General features: G+C 52.2%; 1 protein-coding gene across 4 annotated transcripts in view; it reads left to right on the top strand.

The window, feature by feature from the left end:
• ABL1 (ABL proto-oncogene 1, non-receptor tyrosine kinase) overlaps nt 1–18,126 on the top strand; it is a 317,567-nt gene that overhangs the window by 103,213 nt on the left and 196,228 nt on the right. Inside the window, exon 1 of one of the 4 annotated variants that reach the window (XM_085613963.1) lies at nt 9,514–9,889. The exons of 2 other annotated variants lie outside the window; for them this stretch is intronic. In XM_085613963.1, the coding sequence (XP_085470089.1) occupies nt 9,805–9,889 (85 nt within the window). In that variant the 5' untranslated portion in view covers nt 9,514–9,804. Of the gene's footprint in view, nt 1–9,513; nt 9,890–18,126 lie in introns of those variants that run through there. One more of the 4 variants, XM_085613962.1, reaches the window with a different exon arrangement.

Raw genomic sequence — 18,126 nt, 5'->3', positions numbered from 1 at the left:
AGTGCAAGCTTCCCTCCCTCTCTCCCACATGGACATGCACTTGTAGTGCAAGCTTCCCTCCCTCTCTCTCATATGGACATGCACCTATAGTGCAAGCTTCCCTCCCTCTCTCCCACATGGACATGCACTTGTAGTGCAAGCTTTCCTCCCTCTCGCTCACATGGACATGCACCTGTAGTGCAAGCACCCCCAAGGCTACAAGAATAGACCGTGGAGTGCAAGCTTCCATCATACAGATTACGCACAGGCTGATTTGTTGCTCTTGCTTGTAGTAGTCGCAGGTGTGGCCGCGCCAGTATTGTTTGCTTGACTGGGCGGCACCCACTGGTATGAGACTGCAAGTTTTTGCTGATCACCTTCGAGTCCAATGGGTGACGCTTATCAATGACGCCTGGATAACCAAGGCTTGACTTTTTGCAGTCGCTGCTTCAAGGAAGGTTGTGGTTATATTTGCGTTTAATATTTGTATGTGAAAGATTATCTATAGAATCTATTTGGTCATTCTGTAATGCTTTTTCTTGTAACTGTACGTAAAACTATTCAACCACAAGCAAAAATGCACATCTCAGTCGAGCACACGTCACAGCAGTGTAAGATCCCATCATGTACTGCTTGTAATAGTACAGACAGCAAACATGCATGTCTCCATGTCCCAGCCATGCATTTGAGGGCTAGCAGTTGCCACGTCACCAGGCTGCACAGACAGCTCACTTAATAGCTGCTGTCACTATAAATATAGTGCACTGAAGACCGAGGTCAGTCGAGGCATAGGTCACTCTCCTCCAGGCCTTCCTTAAAGTAGCGTGGCCAAAGAAGCATAACTATGACTCCTGTCCAAGGGGCGTGGCCTCTGTAATTAATTCCATGGCTTAAAACGGATGCATCAAAATGATGTGCTTCACACGATGTGTCACCTGAGTAGTATTGGAGTGCCTCTGGTAGCTGTGCTTTGCATCCCGGTATATCGCCCAATGACACTTGCCTAGAGCAAGCGAGACCCTTTAGCTTTGTCAATGCTTGTTAACAGTATCAGGTAAATGGGTAAGAATGCAAACACAAGGAGAAGATGGACGGAGCACTGAAATGTTTCAGACACTCACCCCCCAGTCGCAGACTTAGGTTGAATCCATCAATGTTCTTTAGCTCACTTCGTCACCCCAGTTTAGACCCAGCTATATGCAAATCACTCTTGAGCCTGTGCCTCATGGGAACAGTCCAGCCTGCACTACCAAGCCAGGTCTTCACTGGACCGGAAACAAGCATCCTGGGACCGGTTTCGGGGTAACACTCCATCAGTGCTTATTGGGCTCATTAATCCCTCTCTGCAGCTCGAGCTCTAGCCGCAAAACACTTCACCCTGCCCAAGCCCTGGTTGTCGGTGGATCATTACTACTATGTAAGGATGGGTAAAGCTGGAGACCATGTCCAGGAAGGACGATGCTGAATGTGGTCATTAGTCCCTCTCTGCAGCTGGATCTCTACCCTCAAAGCTCTCTTGTCCCACACTGCACAAGCCCTGGCTTGCAGGGAGTCATTACTACTGAATACGGATGGGTAAAGCTGGAGACCATGCTAAGTAAGGATCTGGCTAGATGGGCCCTTCTTTGCAGCTGGATCTCTACCCTCAAAGCTCTCTTGTCCCACACTGCACAAGCAATGGCTCTCAGGGGGTCATTACTACTGAATATGGATGGGTAAAGCTAGAGACCATGTCCAGGAAGGACGATGCTGAATGTGGTCATTAGTCCCTCTCTGCAGCTGGATCTCTACCCTCAAAGCTCTCTTGTCCCACACTGCACAAGCAATGGCTCTCAGGGGGTCATTACTACTGAATATGGATGGGTAAAGCTAGAGACCATGTCCAGGAAGAACGATGCTGAATGTGGTCATTAGTCCCTCTCTGCAGCTGGATCTCTACCCTCAAAGCTCTCTTGTCCCACACTGCACAAGCAATGGCTCTCAGGGGGTCATTACTACTGAATATGGATGGGTAAAGCTAGAGACCATGTCCAGGAAGGACGATGCTGAATGTGGTCATTAGTCCCTCTCTGCAGCTGGATCTCTACCCTCAAAGCGCTCTGTCCCACACTGCACAAGCTCTGGCTCGCAGGGAGTCATTACTAGTGAATAGGGATGGGTAAAGCTGGAGACCACGCTCCATAAGGATCTGACTGGATGAGCCCTTCTCAGCAGCTGGATCTCTACCCTCAAAGCTCTGTCCCACACTGCACAAGCCCTGGCTTTCAGGGGGTCATTACTACTGAATAGGGATGGTTAAAGCCGGAAACCATGCTAAGTAAGGATCTGACTGGATGAGCCCTTCTCTGCAGCTGGATCTCAACCCAAAAAGCTCTGTCCCACACTGCACAAGCCCTGGCTCTCAGGGGGTCATTACTACTGAATAGGGATGGGTAAAGCTGGAGACAATTTTCAGTAAGGATCTGGCTGAATGAGCCCTTCTCTGCAGCGGGAGCTCTACTCTCAAAGCTCTGTTCCACACTGCACAAGCCCTAGTTCGCAGGGAGTCATTACTACTGAATAGGGATGGGTAAAGCTGGAGACCACGCTCAGTAAGTATCTGGCTGGATGGCCCCTTCTCTGCAGCTGGATCTCTACCCTCAAAGCTTTCTTGTCCCACACTGCACAAGCCCTGGCTCTCAGGGGGTCATTACTTCTGAATATGGATGGGTAAAGCCGGAGACCACGCTCAGTAAGTATCTGGTTGGATGAGGCAGCAGCCCTTCTCTGCAGCTGGATCTCTACCCTCAAAGCTCTGTCCCACACTGCACAAGCCCTGGCTCTCAGGGGGTCATTACTACTGAATATGGATGGGTAAAGCTGGAGACCACGCTCAGTAAGTATCTGGCTGGATGAGGCAGCAGCCCTTCTCTGCAGCTGGATCTCTACCCTCAAAGGGCTCTGTCACGCACTGCACAAGCCCTGGCTCTCAGGGGGTCATTACTACTGAATAGGGATGTGTAAAGCTAGAGACCATGTCCAGGAAGGACGATGCTGAATGTGGTCATTAGTCCCTCTCTGCAGTTGGATCTCTACCCTCAAAGCTCTCTTGTCCCACACTGCACAAGCCCTGGCTCGCAGGGAGTCATTACTACTGAATATGGATGGGTAAAGCTAGAGACCATGTCCAGGAAGGACGATGCTGAATGTGGTCATTAGTACCTCTCTGCAGCTGGATCTCTACCCTCAAAGCACTCTGTACCGCAATGCACAAGCCCTGGCTCTCAGGGGGTCATTACTACTGAATAGGGATGGGTAAAGCTGGAGACCACATTCAGTAAGGATCTGGCTGGATGGGCCCTACTCTGCAGCTGGATCTCTACCCTCAAAGTGCTATGTCCCGCACTGCACAAGCCCTAGCTCTCGGGGGTCATTACTACTGAATAGGGATGGGTAAAGCTGGAGACCATGGTAATGAAGGATCTGGCTGGATGAGCCCTTCTCTGCAGCTGGATCTCTACCCTCAAAGTGCTCTGTCCCACACTGCACAAGCCCTGGCTCGCAGGGAGTCATTATTACTGAATAGGGATGGGTAAAGCTGGAGACCATGCTCCATAAGGATCTGACTGGATGAGCCCTTCTCAGCAGCTGGATCTCTACTCTCAAAGCTCTGTCCCACACTGCACAAGCCCTGGCTCTCAGGGCGTCATTACTACTGAATAGGGATGGGTAAAGCCGGAGACCATGCTAAGTAAGGATCTGACTGGATGAGCCCTTCTCTGCAGCTGGATCTCTACCCTCAAAGCTTTTTTGTCCCACACTGCACAAGCCCTGGCTCTCAGGGGGTCATTACTACTGAATATGGATGGGTAAAGCTGGAGACCATGCTCAGTAAGTATCTGGCTGGATGAGGCAGCAGCCCTTCTCTGCAGCTGGATCTCTACCCTGAAAGCTCTGTCCCACACTGCACAAGCCCTGCCTCTCAGGGGGTTATTACTACTGAATATGGATGGATAAAGCTGGAGACCATGCCCGTGAAGGATGATGCTAAATGTGGTCATTAGTCCCTCTCTGCAGCTGGATCTCTACCCTCACGGCGCTCTGTTCCGCACTGCACAAGCCCTGGCTCTCAGGGGGTATTACTACTGAATAGGGATGGGTAAAGCTAGAGACCACGCTCAGTAAGTGTCTGGTTGGATGAGGCAGCAGCCCTTCTCTGCAGCTGGATCCCTACCCTCAAAGCTCTGTCCCACACTGCACAAGCCCTGGCTCTCAGGGGGTCATTACTACTGAATATGGATGGGTAAAGCTGGAGACCACGCTCAGTAAGTATCTGGCTGGATGGCCCCTTCTCTGCAGCTGGATCTCTACCCTCAAAGCTTTCTTGTCCCACACTGCACAAGCCCTGGCTCTCAGGGGGTCATTACTACTGAATATGGATGGGTAAAGCCGGAGACCACGCTCAGTAAGTATCTGGTTGGATGAGGCAGCAGCCCTTCTCTGCAGCTGGATCTCTACCCTCAAAGCTCTCTTGTCCCACACTGCACAAGCCCTGGCTCTCAGGGGGTCATTACTACTGAATATGGATGGGTAAAGCTGGAAACCACGCTCATTAAGTGTCTGGTTGGATGAGGCAGCAGCCCTTCTCTGCAGCTGGATCTCTACCCTCAAAGCTCTGTCCCACACTGCACAAGCCCTGGCTCTCAGGGGTCATTACTACTGAATAGGGATGGGTAAAGCTAGAGACCATGTCCAGGAAGGACGATGCTGAATGTGGTCATTAGTCCCTCTCTGCAGCTGGATCTCTACCCTCAAAGCTCTCTTGTCCCACACTGCACAAGCCCTGGCTCGCAGGGAGTCATTACTACTGAATATGGATGGGTAAAGCTAGAGACCATGTCCAGGAAGGACGATGCTGAATGTGGTCATTAGTACCTCTCTGCAGCTGGATCTCTACCCTCAAAGCACTCTGTACCGCAATGCACAAGCCCTGGCTCTCAGGGGGTCATTACTACTGAATAGGGATGGGTAAAGCTGGAGACCACATTCAGTAAGGATCTGGCTGGATGGGCCCTACTCTGCAGCTGGATCTCTACCCTCAAAGTGCTATGTCCCGCACTGCACAAGCCCTGGCTCTCGGGGGGTCATTACTACTGAATAGGGATGGGTAAAGCTGGAGACCATGGTAATGAAGGATCTGGCTGGATGAGCTCTTCTCTGCAGCTGGATCTCTACCCTCAAAGCGCTCTGTCCCACACTGCACAAGCCCTGGCTCGCAGGGAGTCATTACTACTGAATAGGGATGGGTAAAGCTGGAGACCATGCTCCATAAGGATCTGACTGGATGAGCCCTTCTCAGCAGCTGGATCTCTACCCTCAAAGCTCTGTCCCACACTGCACAAGCCCTGGCTCTCAGGGCGTCATTACTACTGAATAGGGATGGGTAAAGCCGGAGACCATGCTAAGTAAGGATCTGACTGGATGAGCCCTTCTCTGCAGCTGGATCTCTACCCTCAAAGCTTTTTTGTCCCACACTGCACAAGCCCTGGCTCTCAGGGGGTCATTACTACTGAATATGGATGGGTAAAGCTGGAGACCATGCTCAGTAAGTATCTGGCTGGATGAGGCAGCAGCCCTTCTCTGCAGCTGGATCTCTACCCTGAAAGCTCTGTCCCACACTGCACAAGCCCTGCCTCTCAGGGGGTTATTACTACTGAATATGGATGGATAAAGCTGGAGACCATGCCCGTGAAGGATGATGCTAAATGTGGTCATTAGTCCCTCTCTGCAGCTGGATCTCTACCCTCACGGCGCTCTGTCCCGCACTGCACAAGCCCTGGCTCTCCTGGGGTCATTACTACTGAATAGGGATGGGTAAAGCTAGAGACCACGCTCAGAAAGGACCTGGCTGGATGAGCCCTTCTCTGCAGCTGGATCTCTACCCTCAAAGCTCTGTCCCACACTGAACAAGACCTGGCTCTCAGAGGGTCATTACTACTGAATAGGGATGGGTAAAGCTGGAGACCATGCCCGTGAAGGATGATGCTAAATGTGGTCATTAGTCCCTTTCTGCAGCGGGATCTCTACCCTCACAGCGCTCTGTCCCACACTGCCGAAGGTCGTTACTACCCAGTAGTAATGGGAAACGCTGAAGACCCTTCACAATAAGGATGATGCTGGATGGTAATTGTAGCCCTGCTCTGCAGCTGGGTTTCCAGCATCTATGCACTCATCCCTGACCAGCTCTTGCACTCGGGAGGGTCAGTAATGATAAGGGTCGGTAAAGCCGAACGACATGCATTTTGGGGGTGAGGCTGGGCGGTCCCTGCACATCCACCCTGTAGCTGTATCTCTATCCTCTGTACCCTCTCTGCCCTGCCTCAAGGTGGAGGGCGGGTAGCGGTACTCCGTAAGGATAGGTAAAGTCTGAGACACTGGACTGTGATGATGAGGCTACAGGATTGGTCCCTGCACTCTCCATCCCCTGCAGCTGGATCTCTACCCTTTGCAAACGTTGCCCTGCACAGGCCTGACTCTCCCAGGGGGTTGTGGGTGGGCAGTCGGTGGTACTGAGTAGGTGTAGGTAAAGCTGGAGACCTTGCTTTGTGAGAAAGAGGCCGGATGGTTCCTGCACTCTGCCTCCTTCCAGCTGGATGTCCACTCTCAGGTAAATCAGCCCTTCTAAGCACTGGGTCTCCCTGGGAATGTGAGGGGGGTTGTTTGTAGGTACATTTGTGTGTTTGCAATATTAAGGCTGGGTGAATCCGGAGACCATGCATTGTGAGCATGAGGCTGAATGCACCCCCATCCCGCTGCATCTCTACCCCCAGTACACCCTACTCTTCGCAGCTATGGGGAGTGTGGGTGTCTGCATTACTGAGGAAAGATGAGTAGAGCCGGAGACCTTGCACTGTATGCATGAGGCTGGATCCTGCACCCTCATCCCGGTGCATCACTACCCCCAGTACACCCTGCTCTCCGTAGCTCTGGCGGCTGTCAGCAGTAACGAGGAAGGAGGGGTAGAGCTGGAGACCAAGCACTGTGTGCATGAGGCTGGACCCTGCACCCCCATCCCGCTGCATCTCTACCCCCAGTACACCCTGCTCTTCGCAGCTATGGGGAGTGTGGGTGTCCGCATTACTGAGGAAAGATGAGTAGAGCCGGAGACCTTGCGCTGTATGCATGAGGCTGGGCCCTGCACCCTCAACCCGGTGCATCTCTACCCCCAGTACACCCTGCTCTCCGAAGCTCTGGCGGCTGTCAGCAGTACCGAGGAAGGAGGGGTAGAGCTGGAGACCATGCACTGTGTGCATGAGGCTGGATCCTGCACCCTCATCCCGGTGCATCTCTACCCCCAGTACACCCTGCTCTCCGCAGCTCTGGCGGCTGTCAGCAGTACCGAGGAAGGAGGGGTAGAGCTGGAGACCATGCACTGTGTGCATGAGGCTGGACCCTGCACCCTCATCCCGGTGCATCTCTACCCCCAGTACACCCTGCTCTCCGCAGCTCTGGCGGCTGTCAGCAGTACCGAGGAAGGAGGGGTAGAGCTGGAGACCATGCACTGTGTGCATGAGGATGGACCCTGCACCCTCATCCCGGTGTATCTCTACCCCTAGTACACCCTGCTCTCCGAAGCTCTGGCGGCTGTCAGCAGTACCGAGGAAGGAGGGGTAGAGCTGGAGACCATGCACTGTGTGCATGAGGCTGGATCCTGCACCCTCATCCCGGTGCATCTCTACCCCCAGTACACCCTGCTCTCCGCAGCTCTGGCGGCTGTCAGCAGTACCGAGGAAGGAGGGGTAGAGCTGGAGACCATGCACTGTGTGCATGAGGCTGGATCCTGCACCCTCATCCCGGTGCATCTCTACCCCCAGTACACCCTGCTCTCCGCAGCTCTGGCGGCTGTCAGCAGTACTGAGGAAGGAGGGGTAGAGCTGGAGACCAAGCACTGTGTGCATGAGGCTGGACCCTGCACCCCCATCCCGCTGCATCTCTACCCCCAGTACACCCTGCTCTTCGCAGCTATGGGGAGTGTGGGTGTCCGCATTACTGAGGAAAGATGAGTAGAGCCGGAGACCTTGCGCTGTATGCATGAGGCTGGGCCCTGCACCCTCAACCCGGTGCATCTCTACCCCCAGTACACCCTGCTCTCCGAAGCTCTGGCGGCTGTCAGCAGTACCGAGGAAGGAGGGGTAGAGCTGGAGACCATGCACTGTGTGCATGAGGCTGGACCCTGCACCCTCATCCCGGTGCATCTCTACCCCCAGTACACCCTGCTCTCCGCAGCTCTGGCGGCTGTCAGCAGTACCGAGGAAGGAGGGGTAGAGCTGGAGACCATGCACTGTGTGCATGAGGATGGACCCTGCACCCTCATCCCGGTGTATCTCTACCCCTAGTACACCCTGCTCTCCGAAGCTCTGGCGGCTGTCAGCAGTACCGAGGAAGGAGGGGTAGAGCTGGAGACCATGCACTGTGTGCATGAGGCTGGATCCTGCACCCTCATCCCGGTGCATCTCTACCCCCAGTACACCCTGCTCTCCGAATCTCTGGCGGCTGTCAGCAGTACCGAGGAAGGAGGGGTAGAGCTGATCTCTGCCCCTGATACACACTCCCCTACTGCCCCCGCTCTCGGCGGGGGGTCCGCAGTACCCAGTAAGTCTGGGTAAAGCCGGAGACCACGCACTGTGTGTATGAGGCCTGGATGGTCTTTGCACCCCTCTGCAGCTGATCTCTGCCCCTGATACACACTCCCCTACTGCCCCCGCTCTCGGCGGGGGGTCCGCAGTACCCAGGAAGTCTGGGTAGAGCCGAGACCCATCACTGTGTGCAAGACACTGATGGGCTCCTGCAGCGCCATCCCTCTGCGGCTGATCTCTACCCTTGATACATACACACTGCCCCCCACTGCCCCGGCTCTTGAGAGGTGGGGGTGGGTCGTAGAGCCGGAGACCTGTGTGCATGGGGCCGGATGGTCCCGGCAGCTCCAGCCTCGGCGCTCTGCCCCGGCTCTCAGTGGGTTAAGCCGCCTGCAGTGGGTGTTCCCGGCCTGATGTCATGCGCCGGGCAGGGGGGGCGAGGGCCCTTTGTTGGCAGTGGGAGGAGATCCCTCCTCCCGGGGCAGGAGCAGGACCAGCAGGCCGGAGCCGCTAACTTTCCGCCTGGGCCTTGGATCGCGCCGGGCGAGGACTGGGGGCGCAGGACGGGGTACATCGCCCGGAATGGCAGCTGAGGACTCCCCGGGGTCGCAGGCGTGGGGCCAAGGATCCTAAAACCGGGGGCCGCCGCAACTGCCTGGGCTCACAAGTTAGTTCGGGGTGCGCTGGGACGGATCAGAGACGCCCTGGATCGGAGACGGAGAGGGCCCGGTGAGCCATGGAACCCCCACATCAGCGCAAGGGCTGAGCCCTTGGCATGGAGTGAGACCCCTGATCGGAGCACCGGGAAACGGGGCGAGGCCTCCAACGCAAGGAACAGAGCGAGACCCCCGATCTGAGCTCCAGGACACGGGGCGAGGCCACCAAACCTCGGGAGGAAGCGAGACCCCGGATCTGAGGCCGCCCAACCTCAGGAGGGAGCGAGACCCCTGATCGAAGCACCGGGACACGGGGCGAGGCATCCCAACCTCAGGAGGGAGAGAGACCCCTGATCGAAGCACTGGGACTCGGGGTGAGACCCCTGATCGTACCTCCGGGACACGGGTTGAGGCCTCCCAACCTCAGGAGGAAGCGAGGCCCCTGGTCGGACGAAAGGGCACGGGGCAAGGCCCTGGGGCCTCCGGTGGGGGGAGAGGCTGCGACCCTGGCCAGGAGGGGGGCCCAAGAGTGTGTCCGAAGTCGCCATCCGCTAATGAAAATGTTGGAAATCTGCTTAAAGTTGGTGGGGTGCAAGTCCAAGAAGGGGTTGTCTTCGTCGTCCAGCTGTTACCTGGAAGGTAAGTAGTGAGTGACTGACTGACCACACTCGTATAGTGCCTAACTTGCTGTTTGGGGGTGGACAAACACGGGTGTAGGGGTCCTGCTACTTTGAAGTTAGTGCACCCATGTAGCGCCTGGGCTGCAGTTTGTGGAAGTGGGGGTGCCATGAGGACTGTCCTCGGCCGGTGCCCTGCCTGCCCTAGCGTGCCTGGCTGTTCCTGTGAAGTTAGTACACCTCTCTAGCCCCTAGATTGCAGTCTGTGAAGGTCGAGGTACTCTGATGACGGTACTGGGGCAGAGCCCTGTCTGCCCCTGCTGTGCCTGGCTGTTACTTTTACGTTAGTACATCTCTCTAGCGCCTGGGCTGCAGTTTTTGGAGGTGGGGGTACTCTAAGGTATGCCATGGGACGATCACCTGCTTGCCCCTCCTGTACCCGGCTGTTACTTCGACATCCGTGAGTTACAGACCTTTCTTGGCGCTCTCCGAGATCTGGCAGTCTCGGCTGCAGCTGGGGGAGGAGGCTGCTGGGCCGAGGGACCTCTGGAGCCAGTCCTGGAGCCAGGCCCAGCCCCTCCCACGCCTCGCTCTTAATTCCTGGAAAGTGAGGACGAGGGAATAACATTACTCCTAGCGCTGGCTCTTACTTCGCAGTTAGTGCCGGACCACACCTGTGTAGCGCTATACACGCACAGGCGCTATAAGGCTGCCATTGGTGAGGACTTTGGGGTTCTGAGGCTGACCTCGTCGGTTCACTCCTGGAAAGTCGTAATGAGCGAATAGCTTTACTTGTAGCGCCTGGATAATAAGTCGAGCATGCAGCGTAGCGCCTCGATCTGCCTGGCCACCGAGGCTCTGAACGTGTTTCAAAGACTGTCTGTTGCTGCCCGAATGCTACGTCACAGCGTTGTTGGGTAACAGGAGGGTGGGAGGCGCGGATCTGCTTTTAAGGCGCTCTGGGGAGGGGAAGGGAAGTGAAGCTACAGAAAATGAAATACCAACTTATGCCACAGGGTGACTAAACTATGCATCATTGAAACAGGAAAACAATACACCGACTGTGTATGGGTCCTGGACCCGAGGAGGCCCCTGCCTCCTTCACGTGATACCTTCTGTGAGGGGTGTAGGGCTACTCGCATCCTCACGAGGGCCTCAGTGGTCAGTGATGGGTCCTGGAAGTGTGGCGGTCCATGCCTCATTCATGTGATGGGAAATGTGAGTGGTCAGGACCACTTCGCACCCTCACGAGGGCGTTGGGGGTCAGTGATGGGTCCTGGAAGTGTGGCGGTCCATGCCTCATCCATGTGATGGGTTCTGTGAGTGGTCAGGACCACCTCACATCCTCACGAGGGCCTCAGGGGTCAGTGATGGGTCCTGGAAGTCTGGAGGTCCATGCCTCATTCATGTGATGGGAAATGTGAGTGGTCAGGACCACTTCGCACCCTCACGAGGGCGTTGGGGGTCAGTGATGGGTCCTGGAAGTGTGGCGGTCCATGCCTCCTTCATGTGATGGGTTCTGTGAGTGATAAGGACTACTCACATCCTGAAGAGGGCCTTAGGGGTGAATGATGGGTCCTGGAAGTCAGGAGGTCAGTGCCTCATCCATGTGATGGGTTCTGTGAGTGGTCAGGACCACGTCTCATTCTCACGAGAGCCTCAGAGGTGAGTGATGGGTCCTGGCAGTGTGGCGGTCCATGCCTCATTCATGTGATGGGTTCTGTGAGTGGTCAGGACCACGTCTCATTCTCACGAGAGCCTCAGAGGTGAGTGATGGGTCCTGGAAGTCCGGCGGTCCATGCCTCATTCATGTGATGGGTTCTGTGAGTGGTCAGGACCAACTCACATCCTCACGAGAGCCTCAGGGGTCAGTGAAGGGTCCTGGAAGTCTGGAGGTCCATGTTTCATTCATGTGATGGGTTCTGTGAGTGGTCAGGACCACGTCACATCCTTACAAGGGCCTCAGGGGTCAATGATGGGTCCTGGAAGTGTGAAGGTCCATGTTTCATTCATGTGATGGGTTTTGTGAGTGGTCAGGACCACGTCACATCCTTACAAGGGCCTCAGGGGTCAATGATGGTTCCTGGAAGTGTGGAGGTCTGTGCCTCATCCATGTGATGGGTTCTGTGAGTGGCCGGAACCACGTCACATCCTCTTCAGGGGTCAGTGATGAGTTTGGGAAGCAAGCAGTCCCGTCTGCTTGTGAGTCCAGTGATGGGCCCTGGAAGTGAGAAGGCCTATGTCCCTGTCATGTGATGGGTTCTGTGAGTGGTCAGGACCAACTCACATCCTCACGAGAGCCTCAGGGGTCAGTGAAGGGTCCTGGAAGTCTGGAGGTCCATGTTTCATTCATGTGATGGGTTCTGTGAGTGGTCAGGACCACGTCACATCCTTACAAGGGCCTCAGGGGTCAATGATGGGTCCTGGAAGTGTGAAGGTCCATGTTTCATTCATGTGATGGGTTTTGTGAGTGGTCAGGACCACGTCACATCCTTACAAGGGCCTCAGGGGTCAATGATGGTTCCTGGAAGTGTGGAGGTCTGTGCCTCATCCATGTGATGGGTTCTGTGAGTGGCCGGAACCACGTCACATCCTCTTCAGGGGTCAGTGATGAGTTTGGGAAGTAAGCAGTCCCGTCTGCTTGTGAGTCCAGTGATGGGCCCTGGAAGTGAGAAGGCCTATGTCCCTGTCATGTGATGGGTTCTGTGAGTGGCCAGGACCACGTCACATCCTTACAAGGGCCTCCGGGGTCAATGATGGGTCCTGGAAGTGTGGAGGTCCGTGCCTCATTAATGTTATGGGTTCTGTGAGTGGTCAGGACCACGTCACATCCTCATGAGGGCCTCGGGTGAGAGATGGGTCCTGGATGTGAAGAAGTCCATGCCTCCTTCATGTGATGGGTTCCCTGAGTGTCAGGACTAATGTTCCCTCTAATTATTTTCTTGTGTGTGTGGCAATGAAGGATCTTAATGCACTTCAGCCTCGGCTGTGTGCACCAAAGCTGTGAAATATTACAATGCAAGGGAGTGTAGCACATGCGGTACTAAAATCAGTGGTGTTTCTTACTTCAAATATGTGTTTGAAAATCAAAGTAAAATTATGCATTTTGTTCCAGTTTAGTTGCATGTAATAGTTAAATGGGAAACACTTGTAATTTCATCCCAAATCATTTCCCGTCCAACATGACGCTAAAGATACTGCAGCCGTAGAACACTTTCCAGCAGTGCTTAATTTGTAAAAGGATAAGTGCCGGGGCTCTCTCTGCTATGACAAAAGGGGAGTTCACCCCAAATACCCGAGTATTTCGACATCTGTCTTCAGGTTCCATGCATCCATTGTATTACACAGAATGTGCCTCCCGAGGTTCACAAACATCTTATTAATAGTCTTGAGTACAATCCTCAGCTCAAGAAGTTACTCAACTTCTGGTGGGTTGTGGACGAAAAACTCACGTCTAATCAACATTAGCTGTAAGCATGTAACTGGCAGTTTCCCGACAACTATTAGTCGTTTTTCTATCACCCCCCCTCCCCCAATAACGTTCTTACTTACCAGGGACTCGGGCCTATATACTTTTATTGAAATCAAGACCATGTCAATACATCCACTTTTCTACAAAGGCTCCACCCAAACTACTACATATTGTAACTTTCCCACTGTATCACATGTGCGATTATATACATTTTAGGTTTTGTAAGGCATGCTTTCCAGCAGACATGCCATCACTGATGAAGGTGAACACAGGGCTTTTGTACCTCAAAACAAACTTGTTTTCGCAGTTGCTAGAGTCAAAACCACGCCCAATGAAAACTACGTAGAGTCAAAACAACGCCCAATGAAAACTACGTACAAGCGTGACTTTTCAATGTGTGCATCTCCATCATCAAAATGTGACAATTGCAAGCGCTTGCTAAGAGGTTAAATGTCAGTGTTACACATCATATAAATAGCTGATACTTACATATTTGTCTCCAAAAGAAAGAGAGCGAGAGAAAAGGTAAACATCATACCATTTAGAATTTTGTATAGCTCCTATGCAATCTTTAAACTGCTTCCAAGTGCTGAGTGAGAATAGAACTAGGAAAGAAGTGAGAAGAGGGGAGAGGGTAGTTGAGAGCGAGAGGGGAAATATTGAGGTATTCTGGAAGTCTGTGCCATCCTAAGGCTGCTCTCAAGAGAGAGGGAAGATGGGGTATATGGAAGAGGAGAACATTGCAGCATTTTGGATGCTTGTTTAATTGATGTACTGCCCCAAGACAACTTCAAAGTGCAAAATGGGGAAAAGAGGAGAGAATAAGGGATCGTGAGCGAGACGTAGGTGAGGAAACATGGACTTATGATGTTTTATCCAAAGCATTACACTTCACCGCCACACTGTCTCTTATCAGATTCCTACGTAGCTCTTCAAAGCAACCTTAGGGCAGCATAAGAGTGGTTTAACTACCCAACAATTCAGAATGTCCCCTTCTTTCCTCTACCTCCGATTCGGTTCCCTTACAGCATTTTAAAGAAACTTTAAGATAGCAAATTTTCTTTATGCAAACAATTTGCCATAAAGTTCCCTTATTCCTTCACTCACCTTTCCTGTTCCCTCTTTGAAACATCTGGTTTGAGGCACGTGTGCTGTACATACACATGCTTTGCATACTTCTGCCATCTAGTGTTGGGTCCGGATGTTTGCAAGCTGTTTTTCTTCAAAGAAGTCTTTCCTAGTCACGAGGTAAGGTGACTCCTCCTTTCGGTGATAGTGCGCAGGTTATCGACTCCATTGTTAGATTATTTTCTTCTGCCATCAGGTTTGGATATGTATTGCTGCATTCGGAAACTGTTCTTCGGGTTCTCCTCGACGCGCAATCCTCTACCCTCGACGATATTGTTTTGTATGCGTTTCCCACTTCTCCGCATACCTTTTTGGTCAACTGAATCTACTTTTCGATGTGAAAGCTTTGTGGATGGCTTTCGAAGCCTAACCGCGTCGGATCAGCTCTCCGTTGATGGAACGGACGCCATTCAAATTCTGCCCTCAGTGCCACGCGATGTATCCACGCACTGATTCTCACAGGGTGTGTAACGTGCTGGTCTCCGGAGCACAAGGAAGAAGACTTTGACGCTTGCAGATCGTTTTGATGGAAGAAAACTATTTGCAAATGTTGGGCACGACGTTGAGAGATGCAGCTTCAGAGCATCGAAGACACGCCAGGCATCTTCTGTGAAGATTCCGGTCAAGAAGACATTGAGGCATCCGCAGCAGAGTAGGAGAAAGCCTTCTCCATGCAGGGCTCGGAGCTCGAGGTAGACCTCCATGCCGAAGAACTGCTGCAGGGACAGGGTGACAGGAGTACAGAAGACCTCTTGCCCTTTCAAATCCTTTCCAAAAAGCACAAGGCTTTGGCACTCTGCCTTCTGGCCCAGATCGGCACCAAGATGACATTTCCGACACCTCGCCTCCGGAACAGCCAGTCAAGCCTTCCAGCTCGGGAACCGAGTCAGCATAAGTCCTCATCGGAACTAAAGCCCTCCGGTTCGAAACAGAAATCCGGCTCCGAGCCGAAATCCTCCATGCTGAAACCCAAGCAGCCTTCCGAGCTGAAGTCTTCAGGTCCTAAAGTGGATCAGGCATTTGAAAAAGGACACTGAAGTGTCCAAGTCCATGGGAGCGCTCCAGTCTCCTTCAAACAGAGGCTCCTTTTGTCGTTCCTTTTACCGAGGGGGGGTCCAAAACCACATACTCAGACCAGAATACCTCCACCTACAAAGGTAAAAACTAGTCCTCTCCCTCAAGAGGCTGTTTTCGAGTAGGTTATAGGGGGAACAACTTTAAAGGTAGGGGGTAAGGGCAACACCCCCTGTGACTCCTCTTACCCTAATAACAAGTGACTTGCCCTCTCTTCCCCCCAACTATACCACAACTGTCGGGGGGGAAAACTTCAACAATTTCTCTCTATTTGGCAATCTATGACAACAGACAAATGGGTGATTGGAATTATCCAACATGTGTATTGCCTGGAGCTTACAGCAATCCTCCAAACATTCCACGTCAGCCTCACAAATTGTCTCCAGAACACCTACAGTTGCTGAACAGGAAGTGTAATCTCTCTTACTGAAAGGAGCTATAGAGCCAGTTCCAACACAGTACCAGGGCTCAGTAGTTTACTCTCTGTATTTTCTCATTCCCAAAAATGACGGTTACCTAAGACCTATTCTGGATCTCGGAGAGTTAAACCATTATGTACTCTCAGAACACTTTCACATGCTGACGCTTCAACAGGTTCTCCTACATTTACAAAGAGCAGATTTTAAGTCTACTCTTGACTTAAAAGACCCATATTTTCATGTTCAATTCATCCGGCTCATCACAAATCACCTTAGAATTGTGATCGCAGGAAGGCATTACCAACTCAAAGTACTTCCTTCGGAGTGACTACAGCACCCAGAGTATTTACCAAATGTCTGGCAGTAGTCGTGACTCATCTCGGAAGGCAATATATTCACGTCTTCCCCTATCTAGACAACTGACTCCTCAAAGCATGCACTCACCCAAACTGTCTACAACACACACAAATCACAATAGACCTACCTCATCAAGGAGGCATCATGGTCAATGCAAGAAAATCTCACTCATCCGTCACAGATGCAGTCTTACCTAGGAGCCAGTCTAGACACAGTAAAGGCTCTAGCCTCTCCCAGTGTAGCCACAATTCACAATATTCAGGCTATCATACCACAGCTTCAGTCCAACCAAGCCTTACCAGCCAGAGCATTCATGCAACTGCTGGGAATGATGGCATCTTGCATCGCAATTGTACCCCATGCAAGACTTCACATGCGTACACTACAAGAATATTTAGCACGTCAGTGGAATCAGTCTCCGGGTCAATTAACCGATCTAGTGTCGGTAGACGGCCATACCCATCGCTCTCTCCAGCCGTGGACCGTACAAAACGTATCAAAAGGACGGCCTTTCATCTACCCTATTCCACAGATCGTGTTCATAGCAGACGCATCTCTGACAGGTTGGGGTGCTCATCTCCAAGGTTACACAATGCAAGGCCTGTGAAATAACAAACAGAAAAGCCTCCACATCAACTATGTAGAGCTTCTAGCAGTTTTTCTAGCACTCAAAGCTTTTCAAACTCGCCTCATAGGCAAAACCGTCCTAGTCTGAACAGACAACATGAAAGCAATGTATTATATATGCAAAAGCAGGGGTGGGCACACACTCTCCAACTGTCGAGACTCGCTCAAGCCATTTGGAATTGGGCGATCCATCACAACATTTATCTTCTGGCAGAACAGCTCCCAGGAGTAAACAATCAAATTGCCAACCTTCTCTGCAGAAGAAGACCGCAAAGTGGGAACCTCATCCCCAAGGTCTCCTTCCCTACTTTCAACAGTGGGAAATCCCACAAATACTTGTTCGCCACTGCAGAAAACACAAAATGCCTAAGCTCCGGCTCCAGGTTCCCACACCAACTCTCAAAGGGCATTGCCCTATGGAGGAACTGGTCAGGGATATTTGCCTACGATTTTCTGACTCTCCCGCTCATTCCGTGTCTTGTTCGGAAGCTCATTCTAACATCCCTCAAACTAATTATAGTAGCTCCCACATGGACCCGTCAGCCATAGTACACCACCCTGTTGGAGCTGTCACTAGTTCCACATTAAAAGCTGCACATCACCCCCAGTCTCCTCACACAGAACCATGGGGAAATCAGACATCCGAATCCCAAAGAACTGGACTTACCGATCTGGCTCCTGAAGTCATATAGTTTGGTTATTTAAATTTACCACCAGACTATATGAATTTTGTAAAAGAAGCAAGAGGGCCTACCACCAGTGCTTGCTATGCAGCAAAGTGGAAAGATTTGTTGTATACTGCAATAACAACAAAATCAATCCTTTAGTAGCTTCTATAAAAACATGATCTGTTACCTGTTACGCTAACAGCACACAGCACTAGCTCATACATCTATTTGTTTGCCCCTTGCAGCAGTAGCTGCGTATTTGCAGAACAGGCAACATCTGTCACTATTCAGAGTTCCAGTAATAAAAGCTTTCATGGAAGGGTTGAAGAGAGAAATGCCACCAAGGATTCCTTCTGCCCCAGTTTGGAATCTCAACATTGTTCTCACAAGGCTCATGGGTCCACCTTTTGAACCATTACACTAGTGCCCCTTACAATTCCTCTCAAGGAAGGCTGCTTTCCTCCTTGCGATCACATCCCTGAGGAGAGTTAGTGAGCTACAGGCATTAACTATA

This window comes from Triturus cristatus, chromosome 1_2 (assembly GCF_964204655.1).
Source record: "Triturus cristatus chromosome 1_2, aTriCri1.1, whole genome shotgun sequence".
Classification (NCBI taxonomy): domain Eukaryota; kingdom Metazoa; phylum Chordata; class Amphibia; order Caudata; family Salamandridae; genus Triturus; species Triturus cristatus.
The sequence above is the reverse complement of the archived record's forward strand: the minus strand, read 5'-3'. Positions and strand labels throughout refer to the sequence as shown.